We start from the raw sequence: 18,985 nt of genomic DNA on the forward strand, positions 1-18,985 counted from the left end.
ATATAATTATTATTTTTTTTAATAAATAAATACCTTTATTAAGCAAGGGCAGTATCAAAATAACAGTAACAAACATATACATAACATATAAAAACTTTTTATATCTATATATATTTATCTATATCTTAAATCAGTGGTATACACAAAATATAAACAAAAGACCATTTTATTAGTAAAGTAGCTTGCATGTACAGTAAACACCTTGCCTTAGTAATTTTGTTGCTAGTTATACATTGACAAAATCTAAGGACTTTACAAAATCTTCCAAGAACACTATATTAACATAAAAGTTAATAAAAATAAAAAGAGAAAAATAATACAGAGAGAAAAGTATGTATTTTGAGAGTCTGAGAAGTATGTAACTTTGTTACTTTCCCAAAGCGAAGACAGTGGTCGCTATGGTGATGTTTTGTTGTTTGTAGATCGAGTCAATCACTGTGGAGTCAAAGGTTCCCTCCCATACAATCGGGGCTAACCATGGTGTCACAGAAGCAACATCTGTCCGACTATAGTAAACACACACACACACACACGTAATAATCATTCACTGATTGCAATTAAACATTGGGGTTTCTATGTAAGCATGTGTACACTGTGAATAATTTCCATAAGCAGCATATATTTTCAACAAACTGCATTCTTCAATTACCGTATGTCAGGGTATACAACAGTGAATTCTGTTTTAAAAGCACCTTATATGTGTGTGCATGAGCTTATGTGTACGTTAAAGAGAATAAATGTATGTGTGTATGCATTATACAAGTACTTACCCCAGGTTACCTGTTAGATGATTTCTGCAAACCAAAACACAATTATGAATGGTTATTACATAACTCAACAGACCTCCTCACAGAACGTTTACATGTTTCGCTGTAATCGAACTACAACAGCAGGGTTTAGCATAGTCAAACAACAGTCTCCATCCATATGTCAGATGTTATGCTTAATAATGAAATTTGGAAGGATTACATGTCACGCATCACCAGTATATCAGAGCATACGCACAGTTTGTATAAATGCTGGGCGAGGCTGAGCTACAATTGTGTTTTTCGCCTGTCTGTAGGGTTGCCAACTGCGTGAGACACACCCCAGCAAGCAATAGCCGTCATTTCAACGTCTCGGTTAAGTATAGACCCGATATAGTCCGGCTATGTGTAACCCACTTCTAGCCCAAATAACCTTGAAAAGTTGTATGTATGGATTGCCATTTTGTTGTCTATTAGACGTATATATGTAGTCGTTTAATAGCGGTTTAATTGATGACTAGTCTATTCTTGGGCTATGATTAGACGTCTATTAGATTTTCACTGACAGCCCAAATTTAGCCTCGTTTTAGCCTAGGCGTCTAGGCTATATATAGACGTCTTTTAAACGCAAAATTGCTTGCTGGGACTCTTTCAGGCTCTGTCTCACGCTCCTTATGCTGACGCTGCCCATGTAAATCTCACGCCAAATTGGCAACCCTGCTTGTTATATGAAACAAAGTCTCAGCTTTCAAATTTTGTAAGTTTTAATACGAAATTCAGACAATAAATACAGTTTTGGCGCACTTAATGTGGCGCAATTCGTTGTAGCGCCTCAGTTAAAGCCAGAGCCATTGAAAAACAGAGTTTTTGATCTCGCCGGCGTTCAATAGTTCTAAACAAACCAGCGCTGTCAATATATTTATTTGGGTTTAAGCAGGATAGACGACAACAGCTTCACTACACAGGTCTTTGCAGCAACTTTTGGTAAACATTACAGCATATTATCATGCATTGATAAAAAAAAAAAAGTGTCTCACACGGCTTGCGCTCACTGTTGTAAACCGAAGCAGTTCCGGGGGAGTGACGTATGATGACGCAGGTGACGCACGCGGAAAAGCAGGGGAGAGATCAAAACAAAACAATGGTCAAGAATTAGAAGTACAAAATGAGGATTTGCAAAGAAGAATGTCGGAGGATTTCAATATAAGCCAAGAAGAGACTGGTTTTCCTTTGCTAAAGTAAGGAAACTTTGCTTCCTTTGCTCCTGTTAACAAACATTGGTTTTCACGAGACTCACCAGCGCATGCGCAACGCTGACCTCATACGTCATCCTCCCGGAGCTGCTTCCGTGTACAACTGTTGGCGCAAGATACATTAAAGTGATTATTACGTTTTTTTAATATGGATATTTTTCTTACAAAAACGCATCGATTCGTTACAGGAGGCCTTTGTTCACCCCCCGGAGCCGTGTGAGACACTTTTTTATGGATGGGCGATTTTTATTTAAGTTCTTTTTGACTGATGCATGCAACACCCGCTGAGTGGCATGAAACAGCTTGAAAAGTCAAAGACAATTTTTTATATAACTCCGACTGGATTCGTCTGAAAGAAGAAAGTCATATACACCTAGGATGCCTCGGGGGTGAGTAAAACGCAGCCTAATCTTCATTTTTGGGTGAACTAACCCTTTAACTATGTTTTAGTTAAACAAATGTTCTATATTTTAGTTCAATTATATTTATTTAATATTTTGAGGAGATCTTTTGGTACTAGATACTATTTGTGCAATAATTATGGTCCATTAATGGCCACTTAAAATATTTTTCTAATATTTCTATTACTTATATTACAATTTGTGTAGTATTTAGGTTAAAATAGAATAAATTGTTTTAAATTCCAATGCAAAAAAGCAAATTGGAGTCATTTTGTGGTCGGGAAAAAAATCATTTTCATTTGTAATGCCATGCTTTACCCACTAGGTACCTGTATGGCTCTTTAATAAATATACATGTATCTATTTCTCAAAAGAGTATTGCAGGTCATGCCTGCTTACTTATTTTTAAGTTTTGCATTTGAATAAATATTTAGACGTGATTAAACACTATTTTTTTAAAATCCGAAATTAATAACTTACATCCTTTTTTTTTCATTTTTATTTATACTCGTATAAGTATACACACAAGTGAATATTAATGGATGCAAGCAAATACTGAATTAAGACAAGAAAAGTTTAAAATGATGCTGAAAAAGTCATTCAACTGCATTCAACAAAATATTTTTATCACCTTATATGTACAATATACATATGAATTGATATTGAATCATTGAATCGAGATCAAAATCCCCCCCACCCAAAAAAATCTCACTCCAAGCTGAACTTAAAAGTTGGCAACCCTGCTGTCTGTCTAATAATTGTGGTACACAATAATTGCACTGGTATGATTTCAGTTGGACTTAAGCCTTTAAAGTGTGCATGAATATATCCCCTATCGTATTCTACAACAAAAACAATCAGAGCGCCTTGTTATCACTAGTTTTATTTTGATTTCCCGAGTCCGCTATTAGCAAATAGCCCGCTAGCATCGCCAGCGTGGTTGCCGCTAATCTCGCTTACATTACTAATACTCTATTCACACACATTACCATTGTTTTACTCACTGTTACATGCTTTAATGGCGGATGTGTGTCTACCTTTGAGAGCAGGTGAGGACACGTTCAAGCTGCATTCAGTGCAGCTCGAGCTGGAGGCCGTGGAGAAGCAGATCCGCGACCTGGTGGTGAGGCAGACCCAGCTGAGAGAGCAGAGAGCCGCGCTGGAATCATCCCAGGCTGACGCTCACAAGTCCGAGGTAAGTATACAGCCCGCTGCTAACTCTCCCACCACCTCTACTCCGTGTGTTTCTCTGAGTCACCACTGATAAGCTAACACTAAATATTGTAGAAACTTAATTTGCTGTAAAGTTGCTTTGCAATGATTTGTATCGTGAAAAGCGCTGTACAAATAAACTTGACTTGACTTAAATTGTGACATTTTAATAAACTGCAGCCTCATGAACATGAATAAACATCAGAAAGAATTTTATTTCAACAGCGGAGCGGAACACACCATTATTTTATTATTTTACACTCAGTATTTTGCTGCAAGCCATGCATATAGCGCATTCCTTTAGCTTATTACCGTTACTGTGGCAGCCAACAACAGTACAGCTTAACCCTCCACACATTTTTATATTTAGTTATATTGAAAAAGTTTCAATTCAGTCTATCTTTATCCCGTTTTAACATGGATTTCTAAGGAGACCGGCCGTAGCTGTCGGGCAAGATGGCTGATAGCAGCGGCGGCACATAATATCCGCATTCTGATTGGTCAGATCGCCTGTCTATCAAGCTCCCTGCGAACGGTCAATTTCCTGTTGTTAGCTGACAGGAGTGGTACCCAGTGTCAAGAGTTGGCAAGTCTGGTTTTACCGTGAAATGAGCCTACTTATACACCGTTGACGCGGGTAGTTTTTTTTTGTCCGTGGGTTAAAGCTATCTCCCCAGAATGCTATTTTGATGGAAGGGGCCCCCAACAGAGGGGAAGACCACAGACAAAAACGCAAATGGGTTAATTTTGATTAGCAGACCTGGCAACCCTGCCCTGTGTGGTTTTATGCTGCTGTAGCCCATCTGCTTCAAGGTTTGACGTGTCTAACTTATCACGGGCTATAATGTTCAATGGATTCAACATTAAATCCGAAAAAGCATCTTGAGGTAAGTTGATGTCGATCAACCAGGGCTGCCAACTCTCACACAACTGACACGGTTCTCACACTTTCATGTCTTTAACGCCACTAAATCCTTTTCATTGTGCCATTTTAATAAAAGGAATTATTATTTTAATCTGACTGAAACTGAACGTTTCATGTTCACGTGAACGTGTATGAATATAGTCTATACTTACCCATACCAAATGGAGGTGAATCCCCAGTAAATGAGCCTGTAAGAGAAGACATGAGAATCCTATAAGCAGAGATCTTTTGGAAATGTGTCAACACTCACACACTTTTTTCAGTGTTTAAGTTCAAAATATGTTTTAAATAATTTTAGGTATTTTTCCTCATCAGCAAATGAGGCGCTGAAAATGCTGTTTGTCAACCTCATACAGAAAAGTTGGTCAACTTAACTTTTTGAATGGAAAAAAAAAAGAAACTCTTTGTAACGGTTTCAGTAACGTTTCAGTATTCAGTCAAAAGATCGGACCACAAAATTATCATAAATTATGCTTCAGGCTGGTTCAGCTAATAGAACAGCTCATTTCAACAGGAATTCCATTCCAATGTGATGTCTTTAGATTTTGTATGTTTAGCTATATAATATACATAATTTGTGCCTTTAAAGCTTTAAAATCTTTGCCACATTCTATGAATATTCACTCTCAGAAGAAAATGTTTTAAATTTGTACTTTAGGGGTACAACAACTTGTCATACAACCTTCTTTACTCCTAAAGAGTACTAGGTACTATAAGAGTACATAGTATATTACTAAATTTAGCGTACATATTATTAATAAGGTACTAATATGCACTATATATATATATACACATATACATATACACTGAACAAAATTATAAACGCAACACTTTTGTTTCTGTATGTGTGTGTGTGTGTACACAACAGTGGGCATGGAAAATGGCTCAATCCAACATTTGAGTAGAAAAAATTAAATAAAAAAAACATTTGTATCCATTATCCTCCAGGAAACCCATTAAAGCTTTAAAAACTTGCTGCTCGCCTGCCATTTTAAACTGATAGAAAAAGGGTCTCACCAATAAGCACCATTAAAGCTTACATCTTTTACGTAACCACTTGGCTTTTAATACCTGGCTTAGAGAGCATATAGAGCATGTTTGTTGTGTTTGGTTTACACAAGACTGTGTAAGACGTGTCATGTTATTTGTATGCATCCAGGATACATGGAGTAATGGAATACACGTAATGTCCTTACACATTTAAAATAAGAAATATGAGTAACTGCATTTTAAATGGGTGGTCATCAAATAAAGTATACAGTACATCCGAAACGTATTTAAGATTACCTAAATGATTACTCTGCATTTTAATGTCATTTATTTCATTTAATATTCATGTAAACTGTTTGGGAATTTTTAACCAATGAGGCATTTGGTGAGTCTCCAACTCAACTCTGAAAATAAATAAATAAAAATATGGGCAGCCTGTTCAATTAGCAACCTTCTGAGTGCACAAGCTAGTCAGGACTAACAAAACTGCAGGGGGAATCAGAAAGCCATGCGCGTGATTTTTGCCATGGAAATACAAAGACAGTTTTATATCTAACTTGTATCAGCTTCAAAGGATTCGACATGTAATGTGAAAAAGCCTCTTGAGGTAAGTTGATCTCTCATGGAATTTACGTGCTCTCACGTGAGAACATTTTTTCACACAGAGCCAGTGACATTTGTGTATATAAGCTCTTGGTTTTGTTTTTTTAATATATATATTTATAACAAATGGCAACATCAGAAAAGGAAGAAGAGTGCTGTTTCCTGAAAATCAGCATGACTGTAAATGAACCCCTGCCTTAAGGATTCTAAATAATTAGATCAGGTGTTCTCAGTCCTGAATGGCCACTGTCTTTCAGAGTTTAGCTCCAACCTGCCTCAACACACCTGCCTGTAAGTTTGTAGTATGCCAAGAAAATGGATTAGCTGGTTCCAGCATGTTTAATCGTGGTGGACTTGGAGCTAAACTCTACAGAACAGTGAGCAGGATTGGACACTCCTGACTTAATTAACCTATTTAAGTAATTAATTTAAAATGTGTTACATTCTGTAACCTTCCCAACCCTGTTTATATGCCTACATACATTGAGTTGCTGCCATGTGATTAGCTGATTACATAAAGCGACATTGGCAGCATTTATATCAATACATAAACAGATTAACAACCGATATTCACTTAACATTCCAATTCCAAACGTGTAAGTAAATCAGCTACATATTTTTAAAAAGTTTATACATACCCACTCAGTGACAAGCCAACAAACATTCCAAGAAGGAAGAAATGAAAAATCTGACGGAATCGCATTATTGTAATATCAGCTTGGTCTTGTGACCGTACTCACTTGGTGGACTGAACTGGAAAAAGAGAGTGAAATATTGGGCATGAAGAGATTTGCGGAAGAGATTTGAAAGTCAAACACATCCTGACAAGGGTGGGGCCTTACATTAAGGTACAACCATAAAAACAGCCCAACAGCCAATGACTGATCCTCATCCTTCAGCACACAAGAGTAGTCTAACTGGCTTTTAGAAGGAAATTCCACATTGAGTATAAAGCAGGTGCTACACAATGCAGAACTGGTTCTGTGTTAACACCTTGTTTGACAAGCCCATACTCATGTTCAACCACAAACATGTCAACATCAATGAAAATCTAAACTTCTCAGTAAACTGTGAAGATCAGCAAAAGAGTATTCATGAAATTAATTTATAACTAGTAGCAGTTGATAGATAAAGACTGTTAATTTTACAATAATTTTAGATAACTTCCCCCACAGCCACTCATGACTAGATCTCTCTGTTGCTAAAAAAAACAAAAAAACAATCCCATATAAGTCATAATTAAACATAATTTTTTGAACGAGCAGGGTTCTAGTTTTAATTCCATTTCGGTACGTTTTAAGTCGTATTTTGTGTGGGGGGAGTTAAGTAATTATACTTTGAATAAAAGTGTATTTCGTGCTCTTACAAGGAACAATGTAAAGTTCACCGTTTAGTCACTGTCCTAATGCAAAAACGGCAACAAACGCATTTGTGACAAAGAACGGGTGTAGCCTACATGCATCCTTGCATATAACAATCATTGATCACAGCACATCGTTAAAAATCAGTTTTAGCCACGTATTCCTAACGTTGGGATCTGTCGATAACCGTGAGGAGATGCTGTTTTTCCTACAACAAAGTGTGAGGAACTTACGCGTTATCTTAATCTTTTCGTGTTTGTACAACCATGTGGCAGCCACCTGCAACTTTCAGTGGCTACCTCAAGCGATCTGTCTGAGCACGGTGTGCGAAGACATGTGCGGAACCATGCAAATGAGTACAACGTCGTGAGTTCAAGACAGGGATGATTTTATAACGAGATGTTTTTGCAGTGGTAGTAAGTGCGTGCTCTTTTTGGACTGGGAAGTATAATAGGCCTACAATGAAAATATTATGTTATTTCCCATTTTATGGACCCTTTGAAAAATGTTTTTGTGTGACATTTGCTGTTAGTTTATACATTTGATATGAGCCTATGTCCTAAGATTTCTTTTCTATTAGACTATTTTTTTCCTCTTCAAAAAAAAATAAAGTTTTCCCTTCTTCCAAAACTTTTTTTGTCTTCAAAAACGTTTTTCTCTACAAGAAGCAACACAAGAAAACAGGAATAAGTGAAATATACAAAGAGAAAAATGTATGAGTGTTTGCATCAGTGAAAGTATAATTTCTTAGTATTCAATAGCATACAATCAATGCTCATACTAGTTTTCCCAAATGTTATTTGTTCTGTTTAGTTTTTTTTTGTTTAATTTTGCTGAGTACAGAGTGGTAGAAATAAAAAAAAATGCAAATGGAAAAAAACCAGCAAAATAAAAAACTAACAAAAAACAGTATACATACATTCAGAATTTGACAGTAATATCTAAAAACCCATCAACTTGCAATTTGACCCCATTCGTATTATACACAAAATGTGGTTTAAGAACAAATACATTTTTGTACATTTGCATAGACCTTGTATATTTGAATGAATTATTACCATAGCTTTAGAGATGTACAAATCCCTATGAATCGTTTTATAGGTCATACATTGTTTCAGTGTATACCCAAACATACAAAAAGGCAGGTGCAACCATGTGTGCAAATTACTATGAATATTAATGAGATTACGCCAAAAAGTAAAATCATATTTATGTAGTAGCTAGAAAATACCAATTAAAGTTCACCATTGGTTTTTACTTCAGACCCTGTATCTACTAAACTTCCTCCCTTTAAATAAGAGGTCAAACAAAGGGTTGTCAGTGCTTTCAATACACATTTAAATGGTGTTTTGTTGTATAATAAACTCAAGAGTATTTATAGCATATTGTGAGTGTTTCTTCAAGATCACTTTGGCAGATTTAGTTCCTGATGCCACTTTGTGCTCATAAATATCTGTAAATGTCTCTGATTATCCATTTGTTGGTGGCAGCTGTAGACTTCTATTTTGTCAATATTACCTGTTTACATATTCACAGTGTGGGAGGCCTGCGAGAACACACCATGTCAGTGTAGCTCAATACTGGCAACAGGTGCTACACATTTGGACGCACTTCTGCATTGTTTTTAGCTACATGAGAGAAGCGAACTACTTTTATTTGGACCGCCCCGGCATTGATGTCCCGCCACAGATATTCAGGTGAAAGCAGTTTACTGGGTTTGTTATAAAGGAAATACTTGTTCAAGTGAGACTCCTCGTGCCATATCGCCTCAATGGAGTTTGCAATATCAATTTTCATCTCCGCCCAGCAGGTTTTGGTGAGATGATGTACATCCTCCAGTGAGCCACCAAATGCAGCACCAGTAAAATAATAATCACCCTCTCCAGCTGGAATGTATGCTTGAGACTCTGGTCTACGCTCATATGTGAACTGATCCCTTGGAGCATCAAAGAACCAAGGATGTATCACACCTACCAGACGACCCAAAGACTCCACACCCCAGCGGCTATAGAACTTTGTATCTACGTCAAGGCAGAAAATATAGTCGGCCTCACTGGCCAGTTCATTCTCTATTAGTTTCTCCAGTATTTCCATCCTGCCCATACTGATATCCTGCCATCTGTTCATACTTGGAACCTTTCGAACTGTCAAACTATGGTTTTCACCCATCTTAACTTCAGGAACTTCTTCTGGTAGATCCGTAAACAAGTAGTAATTCACTCGAAATCCAACAAAGTAATGCTGCTCTGCTGACTCCAGAAACTCTTTGAGAAAACGTGTGTATCTAACAAACAGAGAAAACAAATACACAGGGAGATATAATAAATTTATTTATCATTTAATCATTACTGTTTCCAGAAGCAAAGAAAAACAGAGGAGGAGAAACAAATGAGAAATACTGATACAAGATGAGCGGTATCATGCGGAACTCACTTTCCCAAAGCGAAGACTGTGGTCGCTATGGTGAGATTCTGTTGTTTGTAGATAAAGTCGATCAGTGTGGCGTCAAAGGTTCCCTCCCAAATGATTGGGGCTAACCATGATGTTACAGAAGCAACATCTGTCCGACTTCATCAAAACACAAACAGCGTTGTAATCATTCTATTCATGAGTATAAATGGGCTATTACAGGTTGATGCTAAAAACATAATACTCACCTTACCAGCGCACTGGGCTGGTTGTACAAAAGCCTGCAATACACATGAATAAGCAGAAAGAACAACAGTCATTTTATTGGTACATACAGAGTTAATACAAATTTTAAACATGGGTTTCCCAGTTTATCTATTTCCATCTCTCACTAGTCATCTGATCAGAACAATAAAAATAACCATGAACCAAGAATGTTTTTGTCTTATGTCATTAAGGATCAACTTTAAAAAGTCTCTTTTAAGAAGATGAAGTTTTACATACCCCAGCGATGAGCGCAATCCAAAGTTCTTAAGCTTCCCCTTTGCCCTGATAATAACAGAGTCAAACTCTTACTCATCTGAATGTAATCATATGGTGTGAGTGTGTGTGTTTTAAGTTGATGTGTATAAGCATGTACAGTATGTACGCTCTCAGAAATAATGCAAAAATTGTACCTTGTTACATGAGCATTTTTTGTGCATGTGTTAAAGTGAGGTGTTTATGTATATGCATTACATTACTTACTTGGTGATGACTTTTTCTATTATCTGCGGTTTGCAACTTAAAACAGTAAAAAACAAATGAATAAATGTCAGCAATGCAAACTTCCCAAATCAAGAGAATAACACCAAGACAAACACGGTTCAGATGTTGTGTAACTGCACTAAACTCACCTGTTCTGGTTGGTGTTCAGGTAAATGAGCCTGTGAAGAAAGACATATAACTTCATGAGGAGCGATCTTTGTAAAGATGTGTGACTGTTTGGTTTTCTCAGAGATCACATTTAAGTTTTATTTCTCATGTTTGTCATGTACACAGAAAATGCAGCATAATGAATTGCGTGATTACACATCTTGTACATCTTGACAATAAAATTAAAATGTACGCAGTTTTAAAAGGGGCCATACAAATGCAGTTTTAGATCTGTATATTATGTTTCTCATTTTGCACCAAAAAAAGGCCAATATATGTAAAAAATTATAATTTCCATCTAATTTTCTCACTCTGTGAAGCACATTTAATTTCAAAACGCTCAGTGCTGTGATTGACTAACTTTTTCCTGTCCACAGTAACACTATCTATCTATCTATCTATCTATATATGGTAACACTTTCAATATATTAGTGAAAAAAAAATATATATATATTAAAAATATATTTCGATATATATTTCAATCATGACAACTCTCTGAAGATTTTAGCATGGTAATGGTTATGACAATGTTAATATATATATATAAAATATATTTTAACTGAAGGTGCTTTTGACTGCGTGAGAAAATGGACGTGTGGCATAAGAACGTGAGAACATTGTCAATTATGTGAGTCTCACGCTGAATGTGTCTCTCTCTACATCCAATGAAAAACTAATTTACAGTTTATAGTCACTTTGAACAAATAAATCATATAAATAATGTTAATAATTAATAAACATTAATGATCATGAAACATTAACATTAGAATATGTAGCTCTGTATTTTAGCTTTGAAATGCTTGCTTCACAACCTGCCACACAAATAAGTGAGGTTCCTGATATCCAGCCTATCAAGACCTGATGCACATTGTGTTGGACACTAAACTTAATAATAATAATAATCCTTTAAGAGATCACTTAATTAACATTGAATATTGTTACTTGATTCTGTTAAGATTATAATAGCTGCAAGTTATATTAAGATTATAATAGGTGCTTCCATTGTCCTCATTTGTAAGTCGCTATGGATAAAAGCATCTGCTAAATGACTAAATGTAAATGTAAGTTGATGAGGCCGGGCAGAGTGCCTGCAGTGCTGCCAACTCTCATACATTCAGCGTGAGACTCGCGTGTCTGACACTGTTCTCACACTCTCATGCCACACGTCCATTTTCTCACGTAGTCAAAAGCACCCTCAGTTATAGGATATTTGGCGAAACATATTTGGTAAAGGCTCCAGTTTGTGTTTGTGCTTTGGAAGGCGTCAAACTTTCTATTTACAACATGTTTTTGTAGCATTAAGCAGTATACAGGTGCATCTCAATAAATTAGAATGTCGTGGAAAAGTTAGTTGAATTACTGAAATAAATAAAAAAACTTTTCCACGACATTCTAATTTATTGACATGCACCTGTAGTCAATCACAGACATGTCTGTTGGTTTCTTGAACTCCTCTGATTGGCCATTCCGTTCAAGTTAGTCCAAATTCACTCACCTCTAATTGCCGGTGATTATATGGAAGCGCTGTATTTTCCCGCTTTCTAAGCTACAGATAATCCATTCAGAATTTGAATCAAAGTTTTGATTTTCGTTCTGTTAATAGGACCAATGGCCACACAGACAGGAGTTTCACAATATTTGCAGCAATTTCTGGTAAATATTGACACATAATGTACATTGATTGTGCATTAACAGTAGCATTAATTACAGTATGATTTTATTCTGGGAAGTGATAAAGTGACAGAATTAATATGTTCTCATACTTGGCAGTCTAATGTGACCGAAGTTTTTATCAATTACATAAATGTGCTATCTTTTAGTTTAGCAACATTTAGTCAAAACTTGAGGACATTTTTGGTACTAAATAATATGTGCAATAATTATGATCCATGAATGACCATTTAAAATATACAGAGTATTTTCTAATATATGTATTAATTTTATTAGGCTACAATTAGTGTAGTATTTAAGGCTAAAACAGAGAAACGTTTTTAAATTCCAATGCAAAGAGCCAATTTAGAGGCATTTGGTGACCGGTAAAATAAAATTAATATGTAATGCTATGGTTAACCACTAGATGCCTGTTTGATGGCTGTTTAATAAATGCATACAGTTCTAGTTTAGTTGCTGAAAAGAGTATTGCTGGTCATAATTGCTTATTTATTTATTTTAGCTTTTGCATTTGAATATATATTTAGACGTTATCAAACACTTGATTTTGATAAGTTTAGATTTTTTAAGTGTTAATTACTCACATACTAATGTTATTTTATGATATCCACATACACAACAAGTGAATATTAATGAATGCAAGCAAATACGGAATATAACCTAAGAAAGAAGTTTAAAATAGTGTTAAAAAACTATAAGGCAGCCAATAGCATTCAGCGAAAAACTTTATTATATAATACATCCAGTGTGGCGTTAGGTAAGTTATTCCTTGAATATGCAGTATTCACAGAAATTCATTTGACCTCCTTCAGGGAGAGAAAAACTGTAGAAAAACTAAAAATGGTTAAATTTGTACCATTTTGTTAAAATTTTGTTAAATTTGTACACACCTCACGCACCGGATGCCTGCACGCGCTTAAAGACAGTTGGACATATGTATTAGAAGTAAAAAATGAAATAAATACTGTTCGGTTTCTGGCACAAACCGATCGTTTCGTGTTTTAGGACATCAGTGTGTCGTCACGAGCCGCAGGGTTTAATTTGGATTTGTCTGTGCATGTTTTTTTTACTCTCATAGATTTTGTTACCATTGCCATGCATTATACGACTGATAGACTGCAACGGTTGGAGTTAAAAATCATCATATGTGTTCTACTGATGAAACAAAGTCACCTACATCTTGGATGCCCTGGGGGTAAGCAGATAAACATTACATTTTCATTTTTGGGTGAAGTATCCCTTTAAGTAATTTGTGGATTAATGCTTATTGGAGACGCGAACCGTTTCAAACGATTCAGTCCGATTTGGTGAACTGGATCAACAGGTTCACTAAGAAGAACCGGTTAAAAATCTAACGATTCGTTCGCGAACCGGACATCACTAGTAGAGCTGTCCGCAATAACCGTCTCCCTTTTTGGACGTTCGGCACGTTCTTTTGGGAAAGTATGATTGAATTTGAAATATTCGATATTCACAATATTTTTTATTTTTACATCGTCGTCAAAATTATTGCGATATTATCGCTAATATTCGATATATCGCCCAGCCCTATTTGCAGTTATCATTTTATGTTAATATGTTGAATTTAGAAAAACCATACCCTGTTGTTATATGTTGTATTAACTGGATGTTTTTAAATAAACACTGACAAAACCTACGTTTTTGAGATGGGCGATATGACAGTATACAGTAATATAAGTGATCACCCGGATTTAGAACAACCTATTTCGTATTTACAGAATGCGTTCACAGGCAAATTTGCTTTAAGTATTTCCCCGGTGTCGAAATCAGGCACATATAAATGTCAGGAAACACAATTCCTGGCTGCATATCAATATCCAATAGCCACTGGATCTTTGATAAGTTGTAAGGAACACTAGGCTATATCGAGTCCAACCACGATTATTATAGTTTTGCATTTTTAAATTCGTTTTATTTTAATAACGTTTTCAAATTTGCAATAAAATGTAGTTTCGTTTTTATTAGTTTCATTAATACTTTTGTTAGTTTTAGTTTAGTTTTTATTTTGTGAACACATTTCTCTTTAGTTTTAATAGGGGGAGCGCTGGGCACAAAGTAACGCGGGGTAAGTTGTAACACACGTGGTTTAAATATTTCCACACATGCTAGCATAACCAGATTTACAGCATTTACTAGTTATTATATCAACATTATATAGAGAAAAAAAGTGCGCCAAAATTCAAAAGTTTTTTGAAGATTTCGCTGAACATTTATTTTACCATAGTAAAATTATATTTCTGGCTTAAGTAAATTTTTCATCTCAGTTTTTATTACTCATTTAAAATGAGACAAATCTGCTATTATTTTAATCTCCAATCTGTTATTTATCAGTTTAAATGATCTGTTAATGCCAGGGGCGGACTTACCCATTAGGCAAAGGTAGGCGACCGCCTTGGTTGTCATGGTAATAAACACCGTAAACAGCAAACGTTCGCGTGTCCGTGCTTAATGCGCATATCCTATATGAAAAGCATTTTAGGGGGCCCTTGACTTTTGGGGGCCCAAGGCAGTCGCCTACCTTTGCCTAATGGGACTTAACCTTAGTGATGCAAACGTCTAGGGACACAAAATTAAAGCATGCTGAGATTGATTAGATGGTAAAAGTATACAAATACACGTCAAAATGAAGCAGTCATGCCTTTTTAAATCTACACAAGTTGCGCTTACATTATATTTAAAACGCACTACTGAATGATAAATGAGTGTTGTGATATTTAATTTAAAAATAAATGTAGCTAATTTCTTTATATATGTCTTTCATCTTATTTAACCATAATCATGATATAACTGTCGTGTCTTGCTCACTTTCCCGCGAACAAACGCGGAACTTATGAAATTCAATAATAATGTCGGAGCCTTAACCTTCGATTTGCATTCGAAAAATCACTGTCAGGAAGTGCGTAAAACAGATCATATCCATCCGGATAGCTAAATGTGTCATTTAGAATATATGGCATAAATTGGAGATTTTTATGTGCTAATGTTATGTCAGTTAATACTCAAACATCATGACTTTCTTAGAGTCTGTTTGTTGCATTTGCAGTGGGTGTCAGGATTATTCAGTTAACGCATCACTGACTGTATTTCCACCCATTACTGTGTTTCAAGACAGCCGGTTAGGTGCATTCATTCATCTGAAGCTATACTCTGTACAAAGTTAAATGGGACCAGTTAAACCAGTATTTTCAATGGCGTTTGTAGCTTAAATCTGCTCCAACACATCTACCAGCAATGTCAATTTTAGGACACATAAATTATTGAGCTTATTTAGGACACATTCTAAACAAATAGTCACATGACAAAAGCTAAGAAAAAGGTTACTAGATTATTAACAATTATACTTTAAACTCTCCTTTTAACCTAGGTGTAAATATTTAAACCGATAATTCAGTATTTAAAAATTCCATATATATATATATATATATATATAAAAATGTTAAGATCACATAATTTAAGAATATGTTTAATAATAATAATGATTGTGTTGCTCATTTTGAACTGACATTTTGGAGTTGCATTTTTAAGGGCATCATGTTTGCATTTCTGTGATGTATGCCCGTATTCATTTGTTCTCTATGAAATAAAAACAATATACACATAAAAATGCTAAATACTTTATCCTGGCCCCATGTCAAGCAGTGGTAATGTTACCAGCTTCTGAAAAATGACTCAGCTGCTTCTACACAATTAAGAGTTTTCATTGTTACTGCATTATTGTCACATCAATTCACAAACCAAACACCTAATCTAATATCTAATATTGCTGAAGAGTAATTACATACCCACACAATACCAGCCCAAAGAATGCAAGAATGATGAGAAAACTCTGACGGAGCACCATTATTCCTGGAATACTTGTGTCCACATTGATGTGAAGTTAAAGACTGAAGCATAAGCGAGAGGAATAAAGCAAGAGACATTTAGATCAAGGAAGGAGGAGTGTGTTGTCACGGTGAGAGGGACATTTCTGAGTCAAATAGACACATTAGGGTGGGGCTCTGCGTTGGGTGAGCACAGCAAATTAAACTCAAAACGCAAAAAAACAAACAATTATACTGCCAAAGCCAGATTGATGAGAACATTATAATAAGCCTGAAACCTTTTAAAGGACTCACAAGGACAGAATTATTAGAACTCCTGTTTACTGTGGTGTATTTGAGCATGTAAAATGTGAAACTCATGAATACTCGTTTGAGATCTGGAACTCATTAGATGTAGTCAACAAAATAAAATAAAAATGTGTGAATTGACTCAGAAATGAACCTTGCTTATGACAGTGAAACCAACCTCTGCTCAAATATCAACAATGGGAAGAAAAAGTTTGGAAACAATAGAGAGAAAAAACATGCCTTAAAAGAATAGAGGAAACAAAACCAGTTACACATGAAACTAAAAACCAGGTTTAACATATGAGAACAAGTAACTTTTTTGAACTCTGACACACCCTTGATATACTTATCTGACCTGTTTGAGGAACACTCTCGCTCCCTTTAGGGGTACAATATCTTGTCAGTGGGGCAGTATCCTTTCACATAAATATAACACATAAATTATTTTGTTTCTTTAGAGCACATTATAAACAAATGGTCACATGACAAACCTGAGAAAATTTTGCTAGATAAAAGAGGTTGACGGTCTACGGTGACCGTGATTTCACCAAGTACAACATGGTCCTGGATCAACATCCTAGTTGATCCTGGAACAACATTCCAATCAACCAATCAGAATTGAGGGATAACTTTTAAGGAAATATCTGTTTTAGGCTTACAATCAGGGTTAGGTGCTTCTACACCCTTGTTAATCAGCTATCATTTCACACTGTTTTTAGGAATAAATTATGGGTAGGGTTAGGTTTAGGGGTAGGGATTGGGTTAAGTCTATATTTTTGGACAGTTATGTTGATCCAGGATCAACAAAAGATGTTGATCCAGTAACATGTCTTACTTGGCAAAATCACGGCGACCTCCTTCTACACTCTTAGAAAAAGGTACTAAACTGCACCATTTCAGAACTAACACGTACCTTTAAGTTTTTAATATGCCCCCTTATGGATAAATATGGTACGATGGTGTACGGTTGAATTGCTTTTATTGCTGGATATTACTGTAGGTCGTTTAATAAATGTTTACTTACAGTAACTTTGGTCATCACTTGTTGACCATTAACATGGAAGCATCATGCTGATATTCATACTCGGCTTCCTCGACCTAATGGTAATGCCCGCCTTGTTTGATTTGATTATACACTACACAGACATTTTGACATTGACGAGAAATTTTTAACAGGGTGGCGAGAGGGATACAGTAAACTCTAGGCAGGCACACAATAACATATACTAGAAAGATGTGGTAACCTGCGATTGTAATTTCAAGGACATATTTGTACTTCATCTAATCCATAAACATGCATGGCTGCTGTTGATATAATTTGTTAGGTTGTTATTGTCAGATTCAATGACATTTTGATTGCATGAAATCAGCACATAATCTAGAAATGTATGTAGCATGTAACAAAACAATTGTAGCAAACAGTGAATGGGTGAAGAAAAGATCATTCTTAATTCAGTTTTTAAAAATTAAAGGTTCAGTTCGCCCAAAAATGAGAATTTTGTCATTAATTACTCACCCTAATGTCATTCCAACCCCGTTAGACCTTTGTTCATCTTCGGAAAACAAATCTGGATATTTTTGACGTAGCTTCATAAAATTAGGTTCAACCACTGATGTCACCACTGATGGCATCTATAATACAGACGGACATGAAATTCAAGTAAAACCACATGGCTCGTGAGTCTTGCTATGAGTTGGTGGTTTTGCAACACCGCACATGTACATGTTTGAAGACATTTATGATTCCCTTTATTCAAAGTTTGATAGCATTGTAAATATGAAAAAAAAAAACACACGGTCACAGTGCTTGTTAACTTTGAATTTTCATGACATTTCCATAAGATCAATAAAACCTTTATTGCATTGCATAAAATGTTTTTCACATGACAAAAAACTGATCAGCTGTTCTAGCATTGGGAAGGTCAGTGGTTAATGAGAGAAATAGTGAGTTTAAACATAAGTTTAAACTATATTTGCTTAAAATATACCAGAAGAAAAAAAATATTTTTTAGTTAATAATTCAGTTAGACCGTTAGGAAGTGACTTTATACATTTAGTGCTTTAATTTATCTGCTCTTATTTGTTCCTTCCAGTGCTTCTGTCACGTTTATGGACTTTGTTTTGTTTTCCCTCTGTTCCTGCCTCCTGTTTCTGTATGCCCTTATTTGGTTATGTTCCTGTCCTCATTAGTTCTTTATAGTTCTTTATGTTCATTTGGTTTTCCCGTGTGTTTGATTGTTGATTGCTCCCAGGTGTGTCTTGTCAATTACCCCATGTACTTAAGTTCCTGTCTGTGTTAGCTGAGTTTGTCCGGTATTGAACGTCGATGTTGTGTTACCTGTGTGTCCCTGCCTGCCTTGTTTTACCCC

General features: G+C 35.7%; 2 protein-coding genes across 2 annotated transcripts; both read right to left on the bottom strand.

Annotated features, from left to right (window-relative positions):
- Positions 1-135: 135 nt before the first annotated feature.
- On the bottom strand, positions 136-6,913 carry LOC107747817 (globoside alpha-1,3-N-acetylgalactosaminyltransferase 1-like). Its single transcript, XM_016562424.1, has 4 exons — positions 6,769-6,913; positions 4,690-4,725; positions 771-794; positions 136-506 (listed from the first exon to the last, which is right to left on the bottom strand). Exons 1-4 carry the CDS (start codon positions 6,831-6,833, stop codon positions 368-370), a joined length of 264 nt encoding a protein of 87 aa, XP_016417910.1. The 5' UTR covers positions 6,834-6,913; the 3' UTR covers positions 136-367.
- Positions 6,914-8,180: 1,267 nt separating this feature from the next.
- LOC107747816 (histo-blood group ABO system transferase 2-like) lies at positions 8,181-16,373 on the bottom strand. Its single transcript, XM_016562423.1, has 7 exons — positions 16,290-16,373; positions 10,797-10,826; positions 10,648-10,683; positions 10,405-10,449; positions 10,149-10,181; positions 9,925-10,059; positions 8,181-9,775 (listed from the first exon to the last, which is right to left on the bottom strand). The coding sequence occupies exons 1-7, from the start codon at positions 16,346-16,348 to the stop codon at positions 9,085-9,087; spliced, it is 1,029 nt and encodes a 342-aa protein (XP_016417909.1). The 5' UTR covers positions 16,349-16,373; the 3' UTR covers positions 8,181-9,084.
- Between the last annotated feature and the right edge of the window lie 2,612 nt (positions 16,374-18,985).

This window comes from Sinocyclocheilus rhinocerous, unplaced genomic scaffold, assembly GCF_001515625.1.
Source record: "Sinocyclocheilus rhinocerous isolate Xijiao unplaced genomic scaffold, SAMN03320098_v1.1 scaffold1492, whole genome shotgun sequence".
In the NCBI taxonomy this organism is placed as follows: domain Eukaryota; kingdom Metazoa; phylum Chordata; class Actinopteri; order Cypriniformes; family Cyprinidae; genus Sinocyclocheilus; species Sinocyclocheilus rhinocerous.

Coding starts and splice junctions, on each gene's coding strand:
- LOC107747816 (XM_016562423.1), bottom strand. CDS start 16,348: ATGGTGCTCCGTCAGAGTTTTCTCATCATTCTTGCATTCTTTGGGCTG. Junction 10,060..10,148: donor CAGCCCAGTGCGCTGGTAAG/GTGAGTATTATG, acceptor GTTTTGATGAAG/TCGGACAGATGTTGCTTCTG. Junction 9,776..9,924: donor ACAGTCTTCGCTTTGGGAAA/GTGAGTTCCGCA, acceptor TCTGTTTGTTAG/ATACACACGTTTTCTCAAAG.
- LOC107747817 (XM_016562424.1), bottom strand. CDS start 6,833: ATGCGATTCCGTCAGATTTTTCATTTCTTCCTTCTTGGAATGTTTGTT. Junction 4,726..6,768: donor GTTGGCTTGTCACTGAGTGG/GTATGTATAAAC, acceptor CTTCTCTTACAG/GCTCATTTACTGGGGATTCA. Junction 795..4,689: donor TTCACCTCCATTTGGTATGG/GTAAGTATAGAC, acceptor TTTGGTTTGCAG/AAATCATCTAACAGGTAACC.